The 20,004-nt window shown below is 39.6% G+C and overlaps 1 protein-coding gene across 1 annotated transcript in view; it reads left to right on the top strand.

Moving 5' to 3' along the window:
• Positions 1 to 20,004, top strand: part of LOC139004119 (multiple epidermal growth factor-like domains protein 6) — a 98,182-nt gene that overhangs the window by 56,187 nt on the left and 21,991 nt on the right. The window contains exons 5-7 of the mRNA XM_070406856.1: positions 6,555 to 6,686; positions 12,438 to 12,566; positions 15,047 to 15,172. Of these exons, the coding sequence (XP_070262957.1) occupies positions 12,512 to 12,566; positions 15,047 to 15,172 (181 nt within the window). The 5' untranslated portion in view covers positions 6,555 to 6,686; positions 12,438 to 12,511. The remainder of the gene's footprint in view (positions 1 to 6,554; positions 6,687 to 12,437; positions 12,567 to 15,046; positions 15,173 to 20,004) is intronic.

Raw genomic sequence — 20,004 nt, 5'->3', positions numbered from 1 at the left:
GACAATTAAATAAAAACAAATCCATTAAAATTTCTAATTTATATCTCATCTATCTTTAAATCTTAGTGGGAAAAACGAAGCTATGAATCACTTTTCAAAAGTGATCTTAAAGAAGGTAATTCTTATTTTGTAGAAGCAAAAACTACTATTAGAAACTTTACCCTGTAGTAAAACTATAGTGAGGGGCACAGGTTGTTGGTACTTATCTCTCTAATTAACTTTGTCTCAGCTTGAATCTAAGCAAAGATGACTCCTTGATTTTTTAAACATTTAAATTCTTTATTGTTGAAAGTATTTCATAAGTCTCCTTTCCCCCATTGACCTCTCCCCGGCTGCTCCCACCCCCCAGCACATGCCCTCACCCCGCTACTATCTGTGTCCATTGGCTATGCTCATATGCCAGCATACAAGACCTTTAGTTGATCTCTTATGCACCCCCCCCCCTCCCCTGCCTTCCCATTTAGGTTGGACGCTGTGTTCAATGCTTCTATGTCTCTGGCTCTATTTTTGTTCATCAGTTTATGTTGTTCATTATATACCACAAATGAGTGAGATCACGTTAACGCCTTGATTTTTGATAAAAGTCAATCAAGTACCTGGAAAGCCAACAAGTCAAAAATACAATGTTTGCCTTCCAAAATCTTTTAGGGATTTATCTACATTCAGATTATAGCTTCATGGTCAAAGTCATTTAAGTTTTACCTAAATCAAAAATAGTACCTATTAATTTACTCTCATTTTTAGTACATTCCCTGGTTAATGTAAAGAGTAAAATGTAGTATGAGCATGGAGTGGCAGCTTAGATCTACACGGAATACACACACAGAGGTTTTGTGGTTATTTGCTTGCCCAGAATAATTTCAACTAGGAAGGGGTATCAGCTAAATTACTTCAAACTGATTTGACCAGATCTTCCAGTGGCCTGGATGGCTAATTAGTAAACAAAGTGAACAAGAAATGTTCAGTAGAAAACTTTCCAGGCTGATTTTCCTATCTAGTCAGTTAAGCCACAACTTTGCCTCTTGTCCAGCCTTGTAATTTCTTTGTTACACAATATTAATGTCTCTCTCATTTCCAAAGAAGCAGCACTGAGAGCGTGGGGGGAAAGCTCAGAGCTCATCCTGAGGACACTGTGGTTTTGTTCCTGGTTTTGCCACTTATTAGCCATAGCATTTGGGCAAGTCGTTCAATATCTACTTACCTTATTATGTGCACAGTAACACCTGCTTAAAGGAACTTTTCACTGTTTTATATGGAGTCCCTAAAGTTTTGTTTAAAAAAAATAAAGTTATTTTAAAGGTAGAGCACTAAGAAGAGCAAGCAATTCATGATCTAGAAACTTCTACTGTGATCTGTGACTAGTCCTTCATTTCTCTGCGTTTCAGCCTTTGAGAAGTCTGTTCTTCCTAAGTCTCCCTGTAGATATGCTTGTGTACTCAAGCTGCTTCCCAGGTTCTTGCTGGGTCCTGACCTTCTCCCAAGAATCCCAAGTCCTTCTCAGTGTGATCAAAACCTGTCCTTTGAGTCCATTAGTACTAAATAAGATTATTTAAAAAAATAATTGGTGATAGTTTTTCCATATATTTTTAATATCCTATAGTTTTTTAAATGTGATATTTTATTGATTTCTATAAAGAGTTGTGCATGAGGCTAGTGTTAAGGACTTGACCCTGTATGATAACATTAGAGATCCGGTGCACGACTTTCATGCACTGCGGGGGTGCGGGGGTCCCTTAGCCTGGCCTGCACCCTCTTGCAGTCCGGGACCCCTTGGGAGATGTCCGACTGCCAGCATAAAGAGCGGGCTTAGGGAGCGAGCCTAAGCCGGCAGTTGGATATCCCCCGAGGGGTCCTTAGTGCTACCTCGGAGTCGGGAGAGGCTCCTGCCACCACTGCTGCACTTGCCAGCTGTGTGCCCGGCTTCTGGCTGAGCAGTGGTCCCCCTGTAGGAGAGCACTAACCACCAGGGGAAAGCTCCTGCATTGAGTGTCTGCCCCCTGGTGGTCAGTGTGTGTCATAGCAACCGGTCATTCTGCCATTTGGTAGATTTGCATATTAGGGTTTTATTACATAGGATGGTCTCTAGGGGATAAATCAGAAGCCAATTGAAACATTTGGGAATAGAGAAAGTATGGCAGGTGGAATAATGGATCCTCAAAGATATCCATGTTGTAATTCCTGGAATCTGTCAATATTCTATTTATCAAAAAAAAAATCACTATTTTTTTAAATAACCCTATTTAGTATTAATGGACTCAAAGGAAAGGTTTTAATCACACTAAGAAGGACTTGAGGTTCTTGGGGTTGTCTCATATGGCAAAAGGAGCTTTGGAGAAGCGATTTAATTAAGGATTTTGAGTTTGGGAGACTTTCCTGGATTACTGGGTGGACCTAATGTAATTACAAAGGTTCTTATAAGAGGGGAAACAGGCAATCAGAGAAGAAAGAAGTAGCTAAACTGCTGCCTGGAAGATAGCGGAAGGGGCCACAAGCCAAGGAATATAGGTTGCTTGTAGAAGCTGGGAAAGGCAAGGAAGTAGATCCTCCCCTCAAGTTTCCAGAAGTAACACAGACTTGCCAACACCTTGATTTTTGACTTCTGACCTCCAGAAATGTAACAAAATAACTTTGTATTGTTTTAACCATTAATTTGTCATCATCTGTACAGCACCCATAGGAAACTGAAGCAGAAACTTTTTAAACAATGTATGCCTGCTATTGTCTAATGTACATGCATACCATTGCCAACACACTATTTAGGAATCTTAGTAGTACATGGGTCTTTCCCTCTGGAAATTTTTCCTCTTCCCTGCCATTTTTCCATCCGCTCCCACTTCCCACTCTCTCTAGTGTTTCATATCTCAGTTAAATAGTGATCTCCCCGCCGAAACCGGTTTGGCTCAGTGGATAGATCATCGGCCTGTGGACTGGAAGGTCCCAGGTTCGATTCCGGTCAAGGGCATGTACCTTGGTTGCAGGCACATCCCTAGTGGGAGATGTGCAGGAGGCAGCTGATCGATGTTTCTCTCTCATCGATGTTTCTAACTCTCTATCTCTCTCCCTTCCTCTCTGCAAAAAATCAATAAAATATATTTTTTTAAAAAGTGATCTCCCCAAGAGAACATGTGGAACCAACCCCTCCCACCCCAATCCAATGCCTGCCAGTCTAAATTGGGATCTCTGATGCTATTCTCTTTCCTACACCCTGCACCCTTACAACATTTTAAATTATTTATTTATGCCAATGACCATTTTGTTGTGTGTATCTCTGTGCCATTATACACTTGGTAGGCACAAGAATCATATTTTGCTCACTGTTGTGAACACAGCACACAATAGGTATCCAGGAAGTATTTCTTGGCTGAATGAAAACATCCCAGAATTCTGCATGTTTTGTAAATCGTGCCTCATAATGAAGTCTATCTAGAAGCTTGAGCAATAAACTAACACACTTCCTTCTCTGTCAGAGGACATGAGGTAGGCTTTGCAGTAACTGTGTTCCTCTGAAGTCTTAAGTCAATGTCATCATTATTCAGCCAGGTGACCACTGATGGATGTTTTTTGTGACACGTGTTATCTAAGAAATACTATACTATTTCCCTGAAATTCCTGTTGGATAACATTCAGGATGCTTTTTCTTGTTTTTATTTTTATTATATTGTTTTGCAACATAACTTGTAAAATTCTTTAGTAATCTTTAAACATCTGTTTGAGAACTGACTTTAAGAGCTTAGAAGGTCATGAGTACATTATTTGTATCTTCTGCAATTTTGATTCCTCAAGCTAAAGATATGCCTGAGATCTTCTTGGGATGGAGAAGTGATTAACATTTGTGAATGGTTTTATGAAGGCTCAAAACATTAAATGAATAATGAGAATATGAATAAATTTTCTTTATATGTGGTTCAGAAACATCACCATGTGATTGCAATGGGTTTTGCTGTTGTTGCTGTTATTTTAGAAATATTTTTTCCTGATTGCAGATACACATAAAGATGGTCTTTAAATATTAGATAATTTTTTCCATAATTATTCTGAATGTTTTTATGATGTTTGCTCATATACGTCACCTTTGTTAAACATTGATTCTGATTTTAAATGTGTCAATGGAAAGGAAAGGAATTTTATTGAGGCACTATGAGATTCCTATATGTCACTACGTCCATTAGGCTATTCTTCATAATAATTTATGAGATAGATTTTATTAATCCCACTAGTAACCCTGCGCATGAATCCGTGTACCAGTAGGTGACTACTGCCCTCCAGTAGCTCTCTGCCTGCTGCCCCACCATCCTGTAGCTCCCCCCGCCCCCTCCTCATAGCTTGCTGCCCTGCCCTGGCCTGTAGCTCTCTGCCACCTGCTTGTAGCCAGTAGGTTGCTGCCGCCCTCTTGTAGCTCTCCGCCCACTGCCCTGCCCACCTGTAGCTTCCCCCAACCCCCCTCCCTCCCCTCATAGCTTACTGCCCTGCCCTCTCCTGTAGCTCTCTGCAGCTGCTTGTACCTCGCTGGCCCACCCTCCTGCTGATCTGTTATCTGGTCATGATGTGCTTGGTTGTTGAGTCTCAGGGCTTAATGGCTAATTAGCATATTCCTCTCTTATTATACAGGATTATACAAAACAAAAAAAGAAAGTGAGGGCCTTGCAGCTTAAACAGCTTGTTTAAAGCCAGAGATAAGGTCCATGGCAGTGCCTGACCTAAGAGCATGCCATGTCCTCTAGACCACACGACCTTCAATGGATGCCTGAAAACCAGCACAGCATTCTTGATGGCTCTTCTCAAAGCAGACCAGTTCAAATGTCCCTTTCCTCAAAGCCCTATGCCAGTGGGCCCCAGACATCAAGATGGAAATGGCTAAATAAATTGGGGTACTGGACCTTATAAAATAAATCCCGTTGTGTTCAGCACGGCCACTTTGACCTCTTAATATTATTAACCTCCACAGAACACAGGTTTTGTGGCCATAGTTGGTGTAGTAGGACTACGCTCTATGCTCACTTAACCCTGTGGCAAGAAAACACACACACATACGCACACATAAAAACAAAAAACAAAGAAACCCAGTCTTCCCAGTGATGGGAAGAAGCTCATGAGAAGAATTTGTAATAACTGCAGCTCTTGGTTTCTAAAGTTACCAGAGGCCTCTAACAAAACATATTTTAATTTTTCGGATTGTTTGCCAGCCTTTCACATTAGAAACATCCCTTTAGGGAACTCTTTTCATCTTGTCCCAATGGAATGTAAATGATGACTTCATATGTTTAGTGACAATGAGGTGAGGGAAGGAAGAATATCACACAGTCACCTCTGAAATGCCCTGGTCAGTTATTCTGGCTTAGCCTCTTATTAACAAAAAAAGTAGTAAACCTTTCAGGCACTAAAGCTTGATGTGCTTTTCAGCATACCTGGCAAGTGCAGGATAAATGCTTCATTGGTATGGATTTGAGCAATCAGTGATTCTCAGATAAAAGAAAGTCTAGCCCAACAGCAGACTACATAAATAGCTGTCCAGAAACTGAGTCAGGTTCCAGCTAATGCTCTTGTATTTGCACATCTCCCAGTCAGAAAGGGAAAAATCAGACCCTCCTTTTTTATTTATTCCCCTGTGTTTCCTTAACCTTTGTTTTTAATACTAAGCAAGCAACCGATGGCCCTCGAAATTAGAATTTATGCCATTGCTGCCATTTTTTACTTAAAGAAAACTGGAAGATGACATGTCCTTAAGGATAGTGGATGCTAAGAAAACCAGTGACAGCACAGGCACCCAGGAACATCAACAAAAAGCATGGATGCAATGAACAAGGAGGTTAATAACTTCCCCAATGGGAGGCATTTCATGATGCCAACCACCCTAGGTGATCAATATAGAGCTTGATCTAGAAATAATTATTTAATTTTAAGTCTGCAGGATATATAATAACTAGCCTGTCAAATGTTTTTTTGTTTTGTTTTGTTTTACCAATTTGTTTGCATTGTCTTTAGACACAATTCAAACTCAAAATGTCTACTTGACTCTGTTTTGTAAGCTGAAAAACACCCAGAAAACCTTTTTATTTTCTTAACAAAATGGCACAGTATTATTTAGAAGTTGGAGCGAAAGCTTTTACTGCTCAGCCTGTAAAAAGAAACAGCACAACCCAGCAGAGTCGCTGACAAGTGACACAAATACAGTCCACACTAATGTGCAGAGAGAAACAACCTTGAGAATTTAAAACCGGCTGCAGCAGAAAAAAATATCTTCATCCAGATATGCGGTCCCTTCTGAATTATACTATTATTTTAGTTGATTTTACCTGACATCACCCTATGATTTTCTTCAGTGACAAGAAAATTGCAGCCGGCCCTTGACAGTTGGTCACAAATTGACTGCACAAAACAAAATAAAACAGTGAAGTAATCCCCAAGTAAATTTAATGAAACCTAAATCCCAAAGGGCAGCACGCTTCTGTAGGCAATGGTCTTATTTAATAAATTTCCCCCTGCTTTCACTTTTAGAGCTATATTTACACAGACAAATTTAATTCATTTGGGTTTACATTTCCTCTTCCCCTTAGTTTGTCCACCAGGCACATATGGGAAGGACTGTAAACAGGTATGTCAGTGTTCGGCCGAGAAAGAGGACTGTCACCCAGTCACGGGGAGATGTACCTGTCTGCCCGGCTACCATAGAAACCACTGTCATCTCGGTAAGTGTGTTCTCCGCTTTAGTTGTAACTTATGGAAGAGACAAAGAGAGGGTGGGTCATTACTTGGAATGCTAAAGAGCAAATGTGAATTCAAGCTTCTAATTCATAACAGATCTTATGGGAATTTTTGTTGGAATGGTTGAAAATATAAACTTTTTTGTGTAATTTGTTCTCTGACTTTGCCTTTTCCATTAAAATTATCTCCCTGAAAAGAGTCAAGAAACAGATAAAGAAAAAGAAATAAATAATAAGACATGAACTGATTATTATAAGTCAATGTACAGAAATAGCAACATACGAAAGTGATATATCAAGTAAGTTCTAGGATCTGCTTAGGAACAATCAAATTAAACAAATTGTTATTCTGGAATGAAAACAATGATTTGCTTAAAGGATAAAATGCCAGTTGGCTCATTTTTATGTAATAAATAAAAGAATAGTCCCTAGACCAAACACCTTATATTGATCTGCTAGGAATTTTAACATCGAAAACGTTTATAGGAGAACACACAATCGAAAGTCCCAAGGAGCATGTTAAAATGTTCAGTCAGCTACTTAATTTTTAAGCTTATAATTATTTGTAATGTACTTTTTATAGGTTTAAGAATAAAATGATTTGGCCTCAGTTTCATTTTTTCCCCCAACTTGGCCATCGTCACTCTTTTCTCTTAGTTGCTCCCAACGCAGATTCCTTCTATTTTTCCTTTCCTAATTTTGCTAGTATGTGGACTGATTTCTGGATTCCCTACCCCTTCAAATGCCACCTATGAAATATACATGGTCAAGCTATTGATTTTAATTTTCTGCAGGCCACAGAATGTATATTTTGAATATCACTTCTCTTTTTTTGCCCTAATTTTAAACATTGCCAGCTAAACACACAAGTGTGTATGAAGTGGTTTCATATAGCATTGTGTTTGGAATCCATAACCACTACAGTTATTCAAAATGAAGAACTAAAATATAAAATTATTAAAATTTTAATTATTTCTTTTGGTTATGGTAAATTTTAAGCATACTTGTAGTAGAGAAAGAAATGATTCCCTTACACTTGATTCTGTCATATTGCTCAGGAAGAATTACTTCTAGATATCAAGATATTTTATGTTAATAAAATATTATCAAGTTACAAAAAGCTGATAGCACTTTTATTTAGAAGGCAAGGCAAGCTACCTTGGGTTGAAGGAGGGTAACTTCGCCTTGTAAAAGCAAGGCTGAGGCAGGGAGCTGCTCCCTGACTAGTCAGGTTGGCTTAGTTCCAGGCAACACGTGGTTGGAAGTTGCTGCTAAGGTTCCTTGGCAACATCCACTGTAATTACAGGACTACGAAAAAGGGTTCAAGAAAATATTCATAAAAGGTGCAGCTGGCTCAAAAGCAAAAGTTTCAGCAGCCAAAAACAACTGGGCTTTCATGTTCTCAAGTTCAGATTGGAGGATCCAACTTTTCTCTTGGTAGAGGTCAGAGGAAGCAGACAAATGTGCAGTAGGAATCGTACCACTTGTCCATAATTTATAACGGGCTGGTCAGTTTCAGTGAGTGGATAGCATGTGGAAAAAAACAAGCATCCCCAGGAGATGCAAACTCATCATGCTGTGTATTTTTGGACCTTTAAGAAATCATAAAGTGACTATGGACCTTGGAAATCTTTTATTTTTGTAACCTGCAGTACTCACTAGGTATAATGACTCTCTTTGAGAGAATTTAAGGCACTGAGGTCCTCTCAAAACATGGGCAATTCTGTTGACAGTATTCATAAAGCACCCTTATACTTGGTATAGAATGTTTGGAGAAAAATGGGCCACAGGAGAGCTCACCTGTGCCAGGAGATGATATCAAGATGTTGATAGCAGTCTCGTTCTCATGTTCTTCTTGCTCATAGCAATGAACATTTACAGGCCAATTCAGAGTATCTCTTTTAAGTGTAAAATAAAACTTCACAATAATGGCTAGTGTAAGTGTGAGTTGTGAGTAATCTGGTCAAGTACTAGGAAATCAGACCCTGTTCAAAACAGATTTATGCATTTTATCTGCTTCAGAGCTATGACTCAGGATATAGTCACAATCTTGCTTGTTCCAAGTTCCTAATGAAACTACAAAGGCATTTACATCATCATAGTATATAGTCGCCTTTAGTGTTAAACAAATCAGGGCTGTGAATTCATATCCAAGCTTCTTCCTAGTCAAGCTGCTTTAAGGAGAGGGGATGGTACAAGTGTGGGGGAAAAAAAACAGTCACCTTTTAATAGAAAATAACTAAACATCCCTTGTCAGAGAGACAAAATTTCCCAGGAGAAGTGGTTGTAAATGGCAGACCAAAAGCCAAGCAATGATCAAAATGGAACTTTAGGAAATGAGGGAAAGGAGGCTGAATTTCATGCAAGCAAGTCAAATAAAATCATTATGTTCTGGGCGTGTGTTTCCTTGTTCACTTTATTGAACATTTGAGCAAGGGATGTGTGCATGATTCCAGAAGACACATTTTTACATAGCTACAGAATTATGCAAGAAAGTGGAATTGTTCATCAAAGTACTTATTTTTGAGGGGAAAAATAGCTATGGGCACTTCTTCTGTAAACAAATACCATACTCTTGATACCACTTTAATGAGTTGTGGGACTAAGAGGTTAGCACATATACTGTCTTTCAACAGATGGTGGACTCATTAATTTGTTCATCAAATTCAGTGTCTCTATTTCAAAAGGATAACTAAATTGAAGGCTAAAAATCAGGTAATTTTTTCTCTATATATATATTCTCTATAAATAACAAAGAAATGATTTTATCAAATGCTCTACCACCATTAAAATAGTTTGCAAAATGGGTATACCTCAGAGGGAAATTATGTTTCCAAAGTAATTTTGAATCCCATAAAAGTGATCTCAAAATATAGAGATTTACATATATCAGATATTTAAATTTATCATATAATTATAGATAACCTCCCCCCCCCTTCCAACTGAGATGTTGATTCTCTGATACCCATAATTATATTCACATCTTAACATTTTTCTCATTAACAAGTTCATAAGTTTCACTCTATTGGGGGTTGCTCTTTTCCTTATTTGCACAGAAATCCATGTCACCTTTCACTTCAGAGTAATGTGACTCCAGAATTTTCTATGCTAATCAACTCTTATTAATTTAACCCCCTTTGTGGAGGCAACATGCCAGCAGTACACACTAGACTTCCTTGTTTCAAACCCCATGCCTTCAACTTGCTCTCTCCGTATGTACTTCAATATCAATCAATCAAACATTTTTAAAGTATCACACATAGTAATGGTACAAACTATAAAAATTTACATTCTAAAAGACTGACCCAGAAGGACATGAAGAAGAATATTTTATCTTGGTTAATAAGAGAAGAGGAGGAGATGGAGACTTTTTTAATCATTAATTTTGTTTGTAGGCTCATCCTATTGAATTTTTGTGAAGGAGTTAAAGAATTTCTCAGAAGGACTACAGAATGTTGTGTACCAGAAAAGTGTAAATTAGCTATAAAAACTGATATCCCTTAAAAGGAGGGAATGACAAAAGGGAAGGTGAAATAAACTCAATTCATTTTTGTAGAGAAAAATAAAGCAATACAACAGCTGTACTAGAGAAATAACCTTTGGTATGAATAATTTTAAAGTGTTTTTCTTTCCACCTCTATCATGGAGAATTTTATTTTAAACTTATCTTTGCTAAAACTACTTATTCTTGGGGAAAGAGAAGGAAAGAAAGAAGCAGCCACCTTATGAGTCTGAGATTCAAGGTGAGAACCCTGGCTATAGAACAGGATATATGTAGGAATTATAAAAAAATCTGAACCTCTAAGAAAACTATTTTTTTTACTTATAACTCTAAAGCTCTGGTACATGTGAAATACTTTAAAATGTTCTTTGCCATCTCATCCTATATAATAAAAGGCTAATATGCAAATAGACCCAACAGTGGAATGACCAGTCGCTATGATGCACACTGACCACCAGGGGGCAGACATTCAATGCAGCAGCTGCCCCTGGTAGTCAGTGTGCTCTCACAAATTGAGCACCCAGAAGCTGGGCTCATACCTGGGGAGTGCAGCAACAGTGGCAGGAGCCTCTCCCTCCTCCGTGGCAGCACTAAGGATGTCCAACTGACGGCTTAGGTAAGACGTCAGTCGGACATCCCCCAAGCTGTCAGTTGGACATTCCCTGAGGGCTCCCAGGCTACAAGAGGGCACAGGCCGAGCTGAGGAACCCCTCACCCTGAGTGCATGAATTTCGTGCACTGGGCCTCTAGTTCTTACATAAAAATACAGAATGAAAGAGAGGGAAGAAAGAGTCATGTTGTCTAGTTTAGTCACTTTTAGAGCTATGCTTCCAAGGAAAATATTTTTTCCAGGAGAAAGGACCTAAGACATACTAAATCACTTGACTCAGGTCAAGTAGGTAAGGAAAGGGTTATGCTACAGGCCCACCAATGATCCTGTCACTATCAATGAAAATAATAGCTACCACTGACTTGGGTGATTTATGGGTTTGGTAATGTGTTAGATATTCTATTTTTTCACTCTAGTTCCCACAATAAGCCTGTGATTTTGTTGTTATCCCCTTTGGAATGAAGAACCAGAAACTCAAAGAAAGGACTTACTCAAGGTGGTAACACTCAAGGTGGAAGATACAGGCTTCAAATCACAGTCTATTCCAAACTTGCTATAGCATTATATTTTAAATGTATGACAAAAATAGAGTTATCTTCAACTGGTGACAGAATGTTGTGCAATAGATATTTCATGTCTATAGGCCTCAACTTTGTCATCTTAAAATAAGAGTTGAACCAAATGGAGCTGAGGTCTCTTGAAACTCAAACTTCTATAATTTCAAGACTTTAAAATTTTCCATAGAGGCTATACCAATTTACATTCCCACCAGCAGTGTACGAGGGTTCCCTTTCCTTTGCATCCTCTCCAGCATTTGTTACTTCTTGTCTTATTGATAATAGCCATTTAATAGGTGTGAGGAGGTATCTCATTATGGTTTTGATTTATATTTCTCCTATTGCTAGTGAAGTTGAGGATCTTTTCATATATCTGTTGGTCATCTATATGTATTCATGGGAAAAGTGCCTGTTCAGGTCCTCTGCTCATGTTTTAATTGGATTGTTCTTCTAGCTAAACACCCCCAATCTTTCAATCATTGCACAGATAATGGGTTCTTCAGCTCACTCTTGGTCCTATCCAGTCTCCCTTTATCTTGAAATGTGGATATTTATCTAAAATTTCTATCACAGATATAATCATGGTAGGCTACATGTTCATGAATGTGAAAGTAGAAAGCTGAGAAACTAACAGAAAATAAAGACACTTCCTCTATGTTATTTTGAATTCTTACTTGTATTAAACCCAGATTGTTCCAGGCAAGACAAGCTATAACACATAAATATTAATCAAAATGATAAATTTATCTAGGCTGGAATGAAATAACCTTGTTTGGTAAATTGTCCCCTATTCTGATTATTCTCTAAAAGTAAGATTTTCAAAGAAGTTCAAAGTTGTTTCTTATAGCTTATTAATTAGTGGCATCAGGAACTTTATGTACTCACCTATATTCCTATGGCATCTATATCATCACATATCATCAGGTAAGTCCACGCCTTGAATCAATAGCTTGAAAGTACCAAAGAACAGTAATTGGAATGTTGAGTAAACCACATGTCTACGGGCATAAATTTAAACTGATTACTTCAAGTAACAGTACCACATACGGTTTGTTTTCCTTTAACAGAATGTCCAAAAGGCACTTATGGTCCCTATTGCCAAAGGACTTGTAAGTGCTTGAATGGTGGCAACTGTGACACCATGATTGGCACCTGTGACTGCCCTCCAGGCTTCATTGGGGCGGACTGCAGTCAAAGTAAGTCACTCTACCTATTATGAAATGGATATGCTAAAGCAGAATTTTTAAGAACCACACTCAGGAAATAGATATTGTTGCAGTTATTTTAGTTAATAATTTACTGTAGCAACAGCAAACACCAACTGACCTAAATTCTAAGTTGAGGAGCATTTACATCGGGAGTTTGATTTAGAGCTGAAGTCAATGAAGGCAGCCAAAGAGAGCCCTTTGGTCATAACTTCTCTTGCCCTATCAATGCCGGACTCATGACAGGATTTAAAAATCTGGCAAGATCAGATCAAACTGGGGATTCCTGTCTATACAATGTCAAATTCATTATCTAAAGTTCCACAATGTCATTTATGCTCAGCAAATATCCAGCTCAAAATTAAGCAGTTCCCCCACTTTTTAGAAAGCAACTCATTCCCTAAAATCCAAAGACCTTAATACTTAACACAAAAAAAACTATTGACATAGTTTAAGGGACCAGCTGTAAATGAAAGATCCCTTAAAAATGACCTGGCTTAAACACTTTGGGGATATCCTTAACAAATACATTTTGCTTTTATTACACCTGTCATTTTCTAAGCATTTGGATAGTTTGCAAGATCTCAATACTCTTTACAGAGGGGAGGAGGCAATGGGTAGGAGAGCTCATGGTGGGGAGGTGGTCCTGGCAACCTTTGTTCTTGGACCTGTGTTCTTTGTGCTGTTGATGAGGACGTTCACTTTGTGATCCTTCACTGAGCTGCACATGTATGTTTTTTGCACTGTTCTGTGTCTTATACTTTATAATTAAAAAAGTAAAAAAAAAACATCAAGGATCTCAAATTACAGGTAGAATTACTGTGATTGTGAACTAGAGGTTTCTTTATTTGGAAGAGTGGTAACGACATTTGTGATCAGGCAGGGTGCTCAGTTGTTATGTGCTAAAGATATCCAAAATGCTTATCTCCTCTAGGCAGGTAATGGCTCAGTCTTCTTTGTATGAGGGTATTTTTAATTACCCTGCCTCAGTACCCTGCTGTTCTGAGGATAAAAGGCAAAAAAAGACAAAGTCCTGGCTCCTACTAGCGGAAAATTGAAACCTAGTGGATACTGCCTCTGAGGCCTCAACGGCCAAGTTGTCTTTGAGTTGAAGCCAACCCATAAACATCTCCTAAAGGTTCTGACTGGCTCCTTTGTGTTTGTTCTTCAAAGAGAATCTTTGGGAGAAATTTTCTAATTTCCTCAGGCCAAAGCATCTTCAAAAGCTATGGTTTCCCTGAATATTGAGAGTATTTTTGCCTTCACAAAGTTGTGATCCTATACCTGAGCACTTTTTTTTTCTTTACTTTGGCAGCTAGGTAGGTCCAAGCCAAATTTTCAGTCCACCTTTTAACAAGTTCAAGGGATTAAGAAATTCATTTATGTATATGCCATTACCTTCACTTGATTCTCACAGGAATTTATTTTATCCTTGTGTTTCCTGTATTTTGGTAAGCATCTCAATGAATTTTTGTAATGAATTTGCAGCAAAAAAAAACACCAAAAAACCCAAGCAAATAAATTGATAAGCATGTAAATTTATTAAATTACTTTTTAAAAAATACTTTTTATTAATTTCTGAGAGGAAGAGAGAGAGGAAGATAGAAACATCAGTGATGAGAGAGAATCACTGATGGGATCGAGCCTGCAACCCAGGCATGTGCCCTGACCAGGAATCGAACCATGACCTTCTGGTTCATAGGTCAACCACTAAGCCACGCCGGCTGGGCTAAATTACTTTTTAATTTACTTTAATTAATATAATTAGTTTAATAAATGTAACTTATTAAAATAACAGATTGTTGGTTTCAAATAAAGAATAAATTTACAAATAAATTAATAAGTAGATAAGCAAATATTTGGAGATGTGAGCATACTGGATCTTACATCTATAATAACAAAAGCATAATATGCTAATTAGACCAGACATCCTTCCAGACCTCCTTTCAGACGACATTCTGGACAAAGCCAGGGCTATGAGGGAAGCCCAGGTCATGGGTGCCAGAGGAAAGCCGGTATCAGCAGCTGGGGGAAGGAAGGCCTACCTCTTGCATGAATTTCGTGCATCGGACCTCTAGTTGATGTATAAGTGTAAACTAAAATTCCAGAGTGGACACACACACACACACACACACACACACACACAAAGACAGTCGTGGGATAAAGCAAGTCTGAGTTTGTAAGAGTCATTTATATCATATATGTAAGTGTTTGACAATAGGTATTTGGTTGGAATTCCAGTTGTCAACTAAAATTACATTAAGTAAGCAACAATTTAAACAGTTCCTTTTTTTGTTGTGTGTTTTTTTTTTCAAAGTAACCTTTTTACATTGACATCCACACTGAAGACAAGTCGGGAAATCTATTTGATTAAAAGAAATTTTACAAGTTTTTAAAACTTTTAACTGGCAAAAGGTTTTAATAAGGAAAATCTGCTCTTGTTTGGTTCTTTGTTTTGCTCCTTCCTGCAGCATGTCCTGCCGATCACTACGGGAAGGACTGTGTCCAGCAGTGTTCCTGTGGCCCAGGACAGTGTGACCCAGTGACTGGAGAGTGCCACTGTTCACCTGGCCAAATGGGAGCCAAGTGTCAGCAAGGTAACAATGACTGCAGGGCCACCTTGTTTATCCAGGCACCAACTATGCTGATCTCTGAAGGCAGATTTGGTGCCAGGGACTATAATTAAATAGGCATTGTCCACAACACTTTCTTCTTAAACATGGCTTTCATAAGATGAGCTACAAGCTCCTGTAGAGCTATATAGGAATTATACCCTCCTGGAGGGTAAATAAAAATTGAAAACAAAAACAAGGAATAATTTTTGCATACTCGACTAAGAAACTTTTTAAATCACTTCAGCAAACTTTTGTAGAGCTGCCAAAACTTGTGCATTGGAGATGTCTAATTATAAGAACTGAAGAGTTTTATATCCTTTTCAACTTTCAGAAGTCCACTGAAAACTGCAAGAAAAATAAGAGACAGGAAGAAAAACATGATCTGTTTAAAACTGTGAAACTTCCTTGCCCTAAATCATATTAATGATAATAATAATAACAGAAGAACTGTCAAATTCCGTGAAGTGCGGACACGTGGAGAGGAGGATGGGTCCCTACAGCTCTTGTGTGGGTCCAGCAGGGCAGCCACTTCTCCGTGGCTCACATGAAGGGCAAAACTAAGGACCCCTTTTTGAATCATGAGAATTGGGTGCCTAGGAAGGCTGCAGGAGCTTCCTTGAATCTCCTGGACATCTTAGAGTGGCAGGAAAAATGGGGTAAAAACCAAGAAGTGAGCAGACATATCATATTTACAACTCTATACTGGGATAGAGGGGACTCTGTAGGTCATAGGGTGTTTTCCTCTGTGCCAAAGAGGTTTCCTACTCGCTGAAATCAGATTTCTAGCCCCAGATCCACACTACTCTCTCAAAAATAGCCAGGATATAAAAAAAAAGTTGATTAAAAAAAACTAAGCTGATACATTTTTTAATAATTCTCTTCATTTTGGAAACAAAATATGTAACCATTCAACATAGAACAAAAAGCTTGTTATGGAACACCTGAAAATATTAACCACAATTTCTTCCAAGAATTCAAAGGACATAATGAAAAAGTGTCCTCTATAAAATATGAGTGCAATGCAGAGATACAGGGTTCATGACATAAATGAAAACACAACAAAAGAAAATGAAAAAATAAGCTAGCCGAGCTCAGAAAGAAGTGGATAAGAAAATTAAACCTCACATCTTATGAATAAAGGCCACATTGAATGCAGGTAATAAGAGGATGGAATCTGCCAATGGGACAGCCAGGTACATAGAGAATATGCTTGAAGAAAGTGCAAACAATGAAATGAAAATGAAAACAAATATATAAATGGAAAAGAAAATTGATCAAATGTAATATTCAAGATATTTTATCTGAAATAAAAGAAGAGCTGGTGCTATAGATTGAATGAATACATTATATCCTTGGAAATGCTAGTTAGGGCTGACCCATAGGCAAGGGAAAACTCCATTGGGAAAATTAAAAATATGTATATGAGGTCCCATATGAAGTGGGAGATCAGTCTGGCCTCATACCTCATAGCAATATTCATTCCAGCCTATGGTTAATCAATACCTATGAAATTCTTGGGGGGAAATATGACTAGGGTATTTTATACACAGTGAAACTGTTATTTCAGTATAACATGATGAAAAATAAAATAACTGTTTTAATAAACAACTAAATATATTTCTAGGAATGCAGTAGCTATAAAATATTTTAAAGAAGCTAATAGAAGATAAATTTGAGCCACCAAGTAATATATGTAAAATCTCTGATAAACAGACTGTTAGGGAGCTTTAAATCTATTTTAATTGGTGATGAGTTTAAAACAAATGTGGAAATTATACTCAAGTGATGAAGATAAACAGATAAATATTATAAATTATAACAATGTTGAGATTTTAGCATAACTTTAACAAGCATAAGCTGGAAGGGGAAAGAAGATGAAGAAGTATAAGTATACTAATGTTATTTCTGTATTAATGGTTGTGGGATGGCAATGATAGATCTGTGTCAAAACATAATATTTATTTTTGACAACTCAACAAGTATGTTTAAGTGAGTAATGGTAAATGCTAGAATTGAGAATGCTATAATTGAAAATATAAGAATAAAACTGTATCCAGCTACAATCAGAAGAGAAGAATGAGTAAAATTAGGAGAAAGCAGAATCATATTAATTCTATCAACATCCATACTGGAGGATCAATATGTACTTAATAAAGAAATGCATTATATTATATAATTTTATATGCACTGTCTAAAGAAGGTTCCCTAGATGATATAAAATTACAAGACTTTCATTTAGAGAAAGATGGATTATATACACTTTTTTCTATTTCTTCCTCCCCAAACAGTAAAAATTCTAGAAACCATGTAGAAAACAAACATAAGAAACTCTGAAATGTGGTGAGAAGGCAGACTCACTGCGAACAGTGGGGACTTAGTGAACAACATAATTGTGGGTTCCTTGGGCTTCCTTTCTTTGTCTCATATATCCTGGACTGGATGCAGAGAAACATGAAACCCAGAAAAGCTAATCAGTGCAGATAAAATAAGGCCTGAGATAAGCCTGCTTTTTCTAGTCAAAAGACCGGGAAAGTCCAGCCAGGCTGGCTCAGTGGTTGAGTGTCAATCTATAAACCAGGAGGTTATGGTTCAACTAGAGGTCCGGTGCACAAAAATTTGTGCACTCAGGGGGGTCCCTCAGCCTAGCCTGTGCCCTCTTGCAGTCTGGGACCCCTCGGGGGATGACCACCTGCTGGCTTAGGCCCGCTCCCCAGGGGATTGGGCCTAAGCTAGCAATCAGACATCGCTCTGGCAGCCCAAGAGCTCTCAGGGGATGTCCACTTGCCAGTGGGGAGCAGGCCTAAGCTGCAGTCGGACATCCTTAGCACTGCTGAGGAGGTGGGAGAGGCTCCCACCATCACTGCTGTGCTGGCAGCCATCAACCTGGCTTGTGGCTGAGCAGAGCTCCCCCCCTGGGAGCGCACTGACCACCAGGGAGCAGCTCCTGCATTGAGCGTCTGCCCCCTGGTGGTCAGTGTGTGTCATAGTGACCAGTCATTCCCAGTCGTTCTGCTGTCGGGGACAATTTGCATATTACCTTTTTATTACATAGGATAGAGGCCTGGTGCGTGGGTGAGGGCCGGCTGGTTTGCCCTGAAGGGTATCCCGGATCAGGGTGGGAGTCCCGCTGGGGTCCCTGCGTGAGGAGCTGAGGGCCGTTTTCAGGTTGGCCACACCCCCTTCAGGGAGGGGGGGTCCTGCTGGGGTGCCTGGCCAGCCTGGGTGAGGGGCTGATGGCTGTTTGCAGGCTGGCCACAGCCCCTTCAGGATGGGGGTCACCGCTGGGGTGCCTGGCCAGTCTGGGTGAGGGGCTGATGGCTGTTTACAGGCTGGCCACAGCCCCTTCAGGGTGGGGGTCCCTGCTGGGGTGCCTGGCCAGCCTAGGTGAGGGGCGGATGGCTGTTTGCAGGCTGGCCAAGCCCCTGAGCAGAGACCCTCACCCCATGAGGGTGTGGCCAGCCTAGGTGAGGGGCTGATGGCTGTTTGCAGGCTGGCCACAGCTCCTTCAGGATGGGGGTCGCAGGTGGGGTGCCTGGCCAGCCCGAGTGAGGGGCTGAGGGCCTTTTTCAGGCTGGCCACACCCCCTTCAGGGTGGGTGGTCCTGCCTGGGTGCCTGGCCAGTCTGGGTGAGGGGCTGATGGCTGTTTGCAGGCTGGCCAAACCCCCCAGTGGGGACCCTCACCCCATGAGGGTGTGGCCATCCTGGGTGAGGGGCTGATGGCTGTTTGCAGGCTCGCCATGGCCCCCAGCCACCCAAGCTCCCAGTGGAGGCTGGTTGGAAGCAGGTATCTGGGATTTATTTATCTTCTATAATTGAAACTTTGTTGCCTTGAGTGGAGGCCACAGCCGGCCAGGGCAGGTGGGAAGCTTGGCTTCCTGCATCGCCAGGGCAACCAAGCCTCCTGCTTGCTCCAGCTCCTTGGCTGCCAGCTGCCTTCTTGGTTGGGTTAATTTGCATATAGTCGCTCAGATATGCTGGTGGGTGTGGCTTGGGGCATAGCGGAGGTGTGATCAATTTGCATGTTTCTCTTTTATTAGATTAGATTCCCAGTCAGGGCACATGCCTAGGTTGCAGGCTCAATCCCAGATTTCAGGAGGCAGCCAACCAATGGTCAATGATTCTCTTTCATCATTGATGTTTCTATTTCTCTCTCCCTCTCCCTTTCTCTCTGAAATAAATTATATATATATATATATGTATATATATATATAATTTATAAATTATATATATATATATATATGTATATATATATATATTTATAAATTATATATATATATGTGTATATATATATATATATATATATGATTTTTTTTAAAACCAGGAAAAAGGCAGTCTACCAAGACAAAAATCTCTCAGACAATAATGAGTCTAACCCCAGTCAAACACTACAAAATAAAACTTCGTCCTCAACTTCAACCCAGGTCACCTGAAGAATATTCTTCAAATTCCACCTGGATATAATGAGCCAACCATCCCCTGCACCAGGATGGTGTGAAAAAAAGGCCTGTGGGGCTGGGACTTTCACCCCTGCCAGGCCAGAATGAGTACCCCACAACCCCTTGCAGTGTTAGTGAAAACCATATGGAGAGTGTGAAAACTCCACCCCACCCCCAGTAGATGGTAAGGAGACACCACCCCTTTCTGCCAGGGTGGCACTAGAAGAGATCTAGTGGATAGTCAGGACTTTCACTATCACCAATCAGCAATGAGACCACCTCACACAGTGTCAGTGAGGTCAAGTGGAGAGCTGTAAGGAGGTACCTCTACCCCTCAGTCAGGTAGGTGTCAGCAGAGGCCTGAACTCTTACCCTGG

The sequence above is a fragment of the Myotis yumanensis genome, unplaced genomic scaffold (genome assembly GCF_028538775.1).
Source record: "Myotis yumanensis isolate MYYU_CA2020_CCGP unplaced genomic scaffold, mMyoYum1.0.hap1 SCAF_2, whole genome shotgun sequence".
Taxonomy (NCBI): Eukaryota; Metazoa; Chordata; class Mammalia; order Chiroptera; family Vespertilionidae; genus Myotis; species Myotis yumanensis.
The sequence above is the reverse complement of the archived record's forward strand: the minus strand, read 5'-3'. Positions and strand labels throughout refer to the sequence as shown.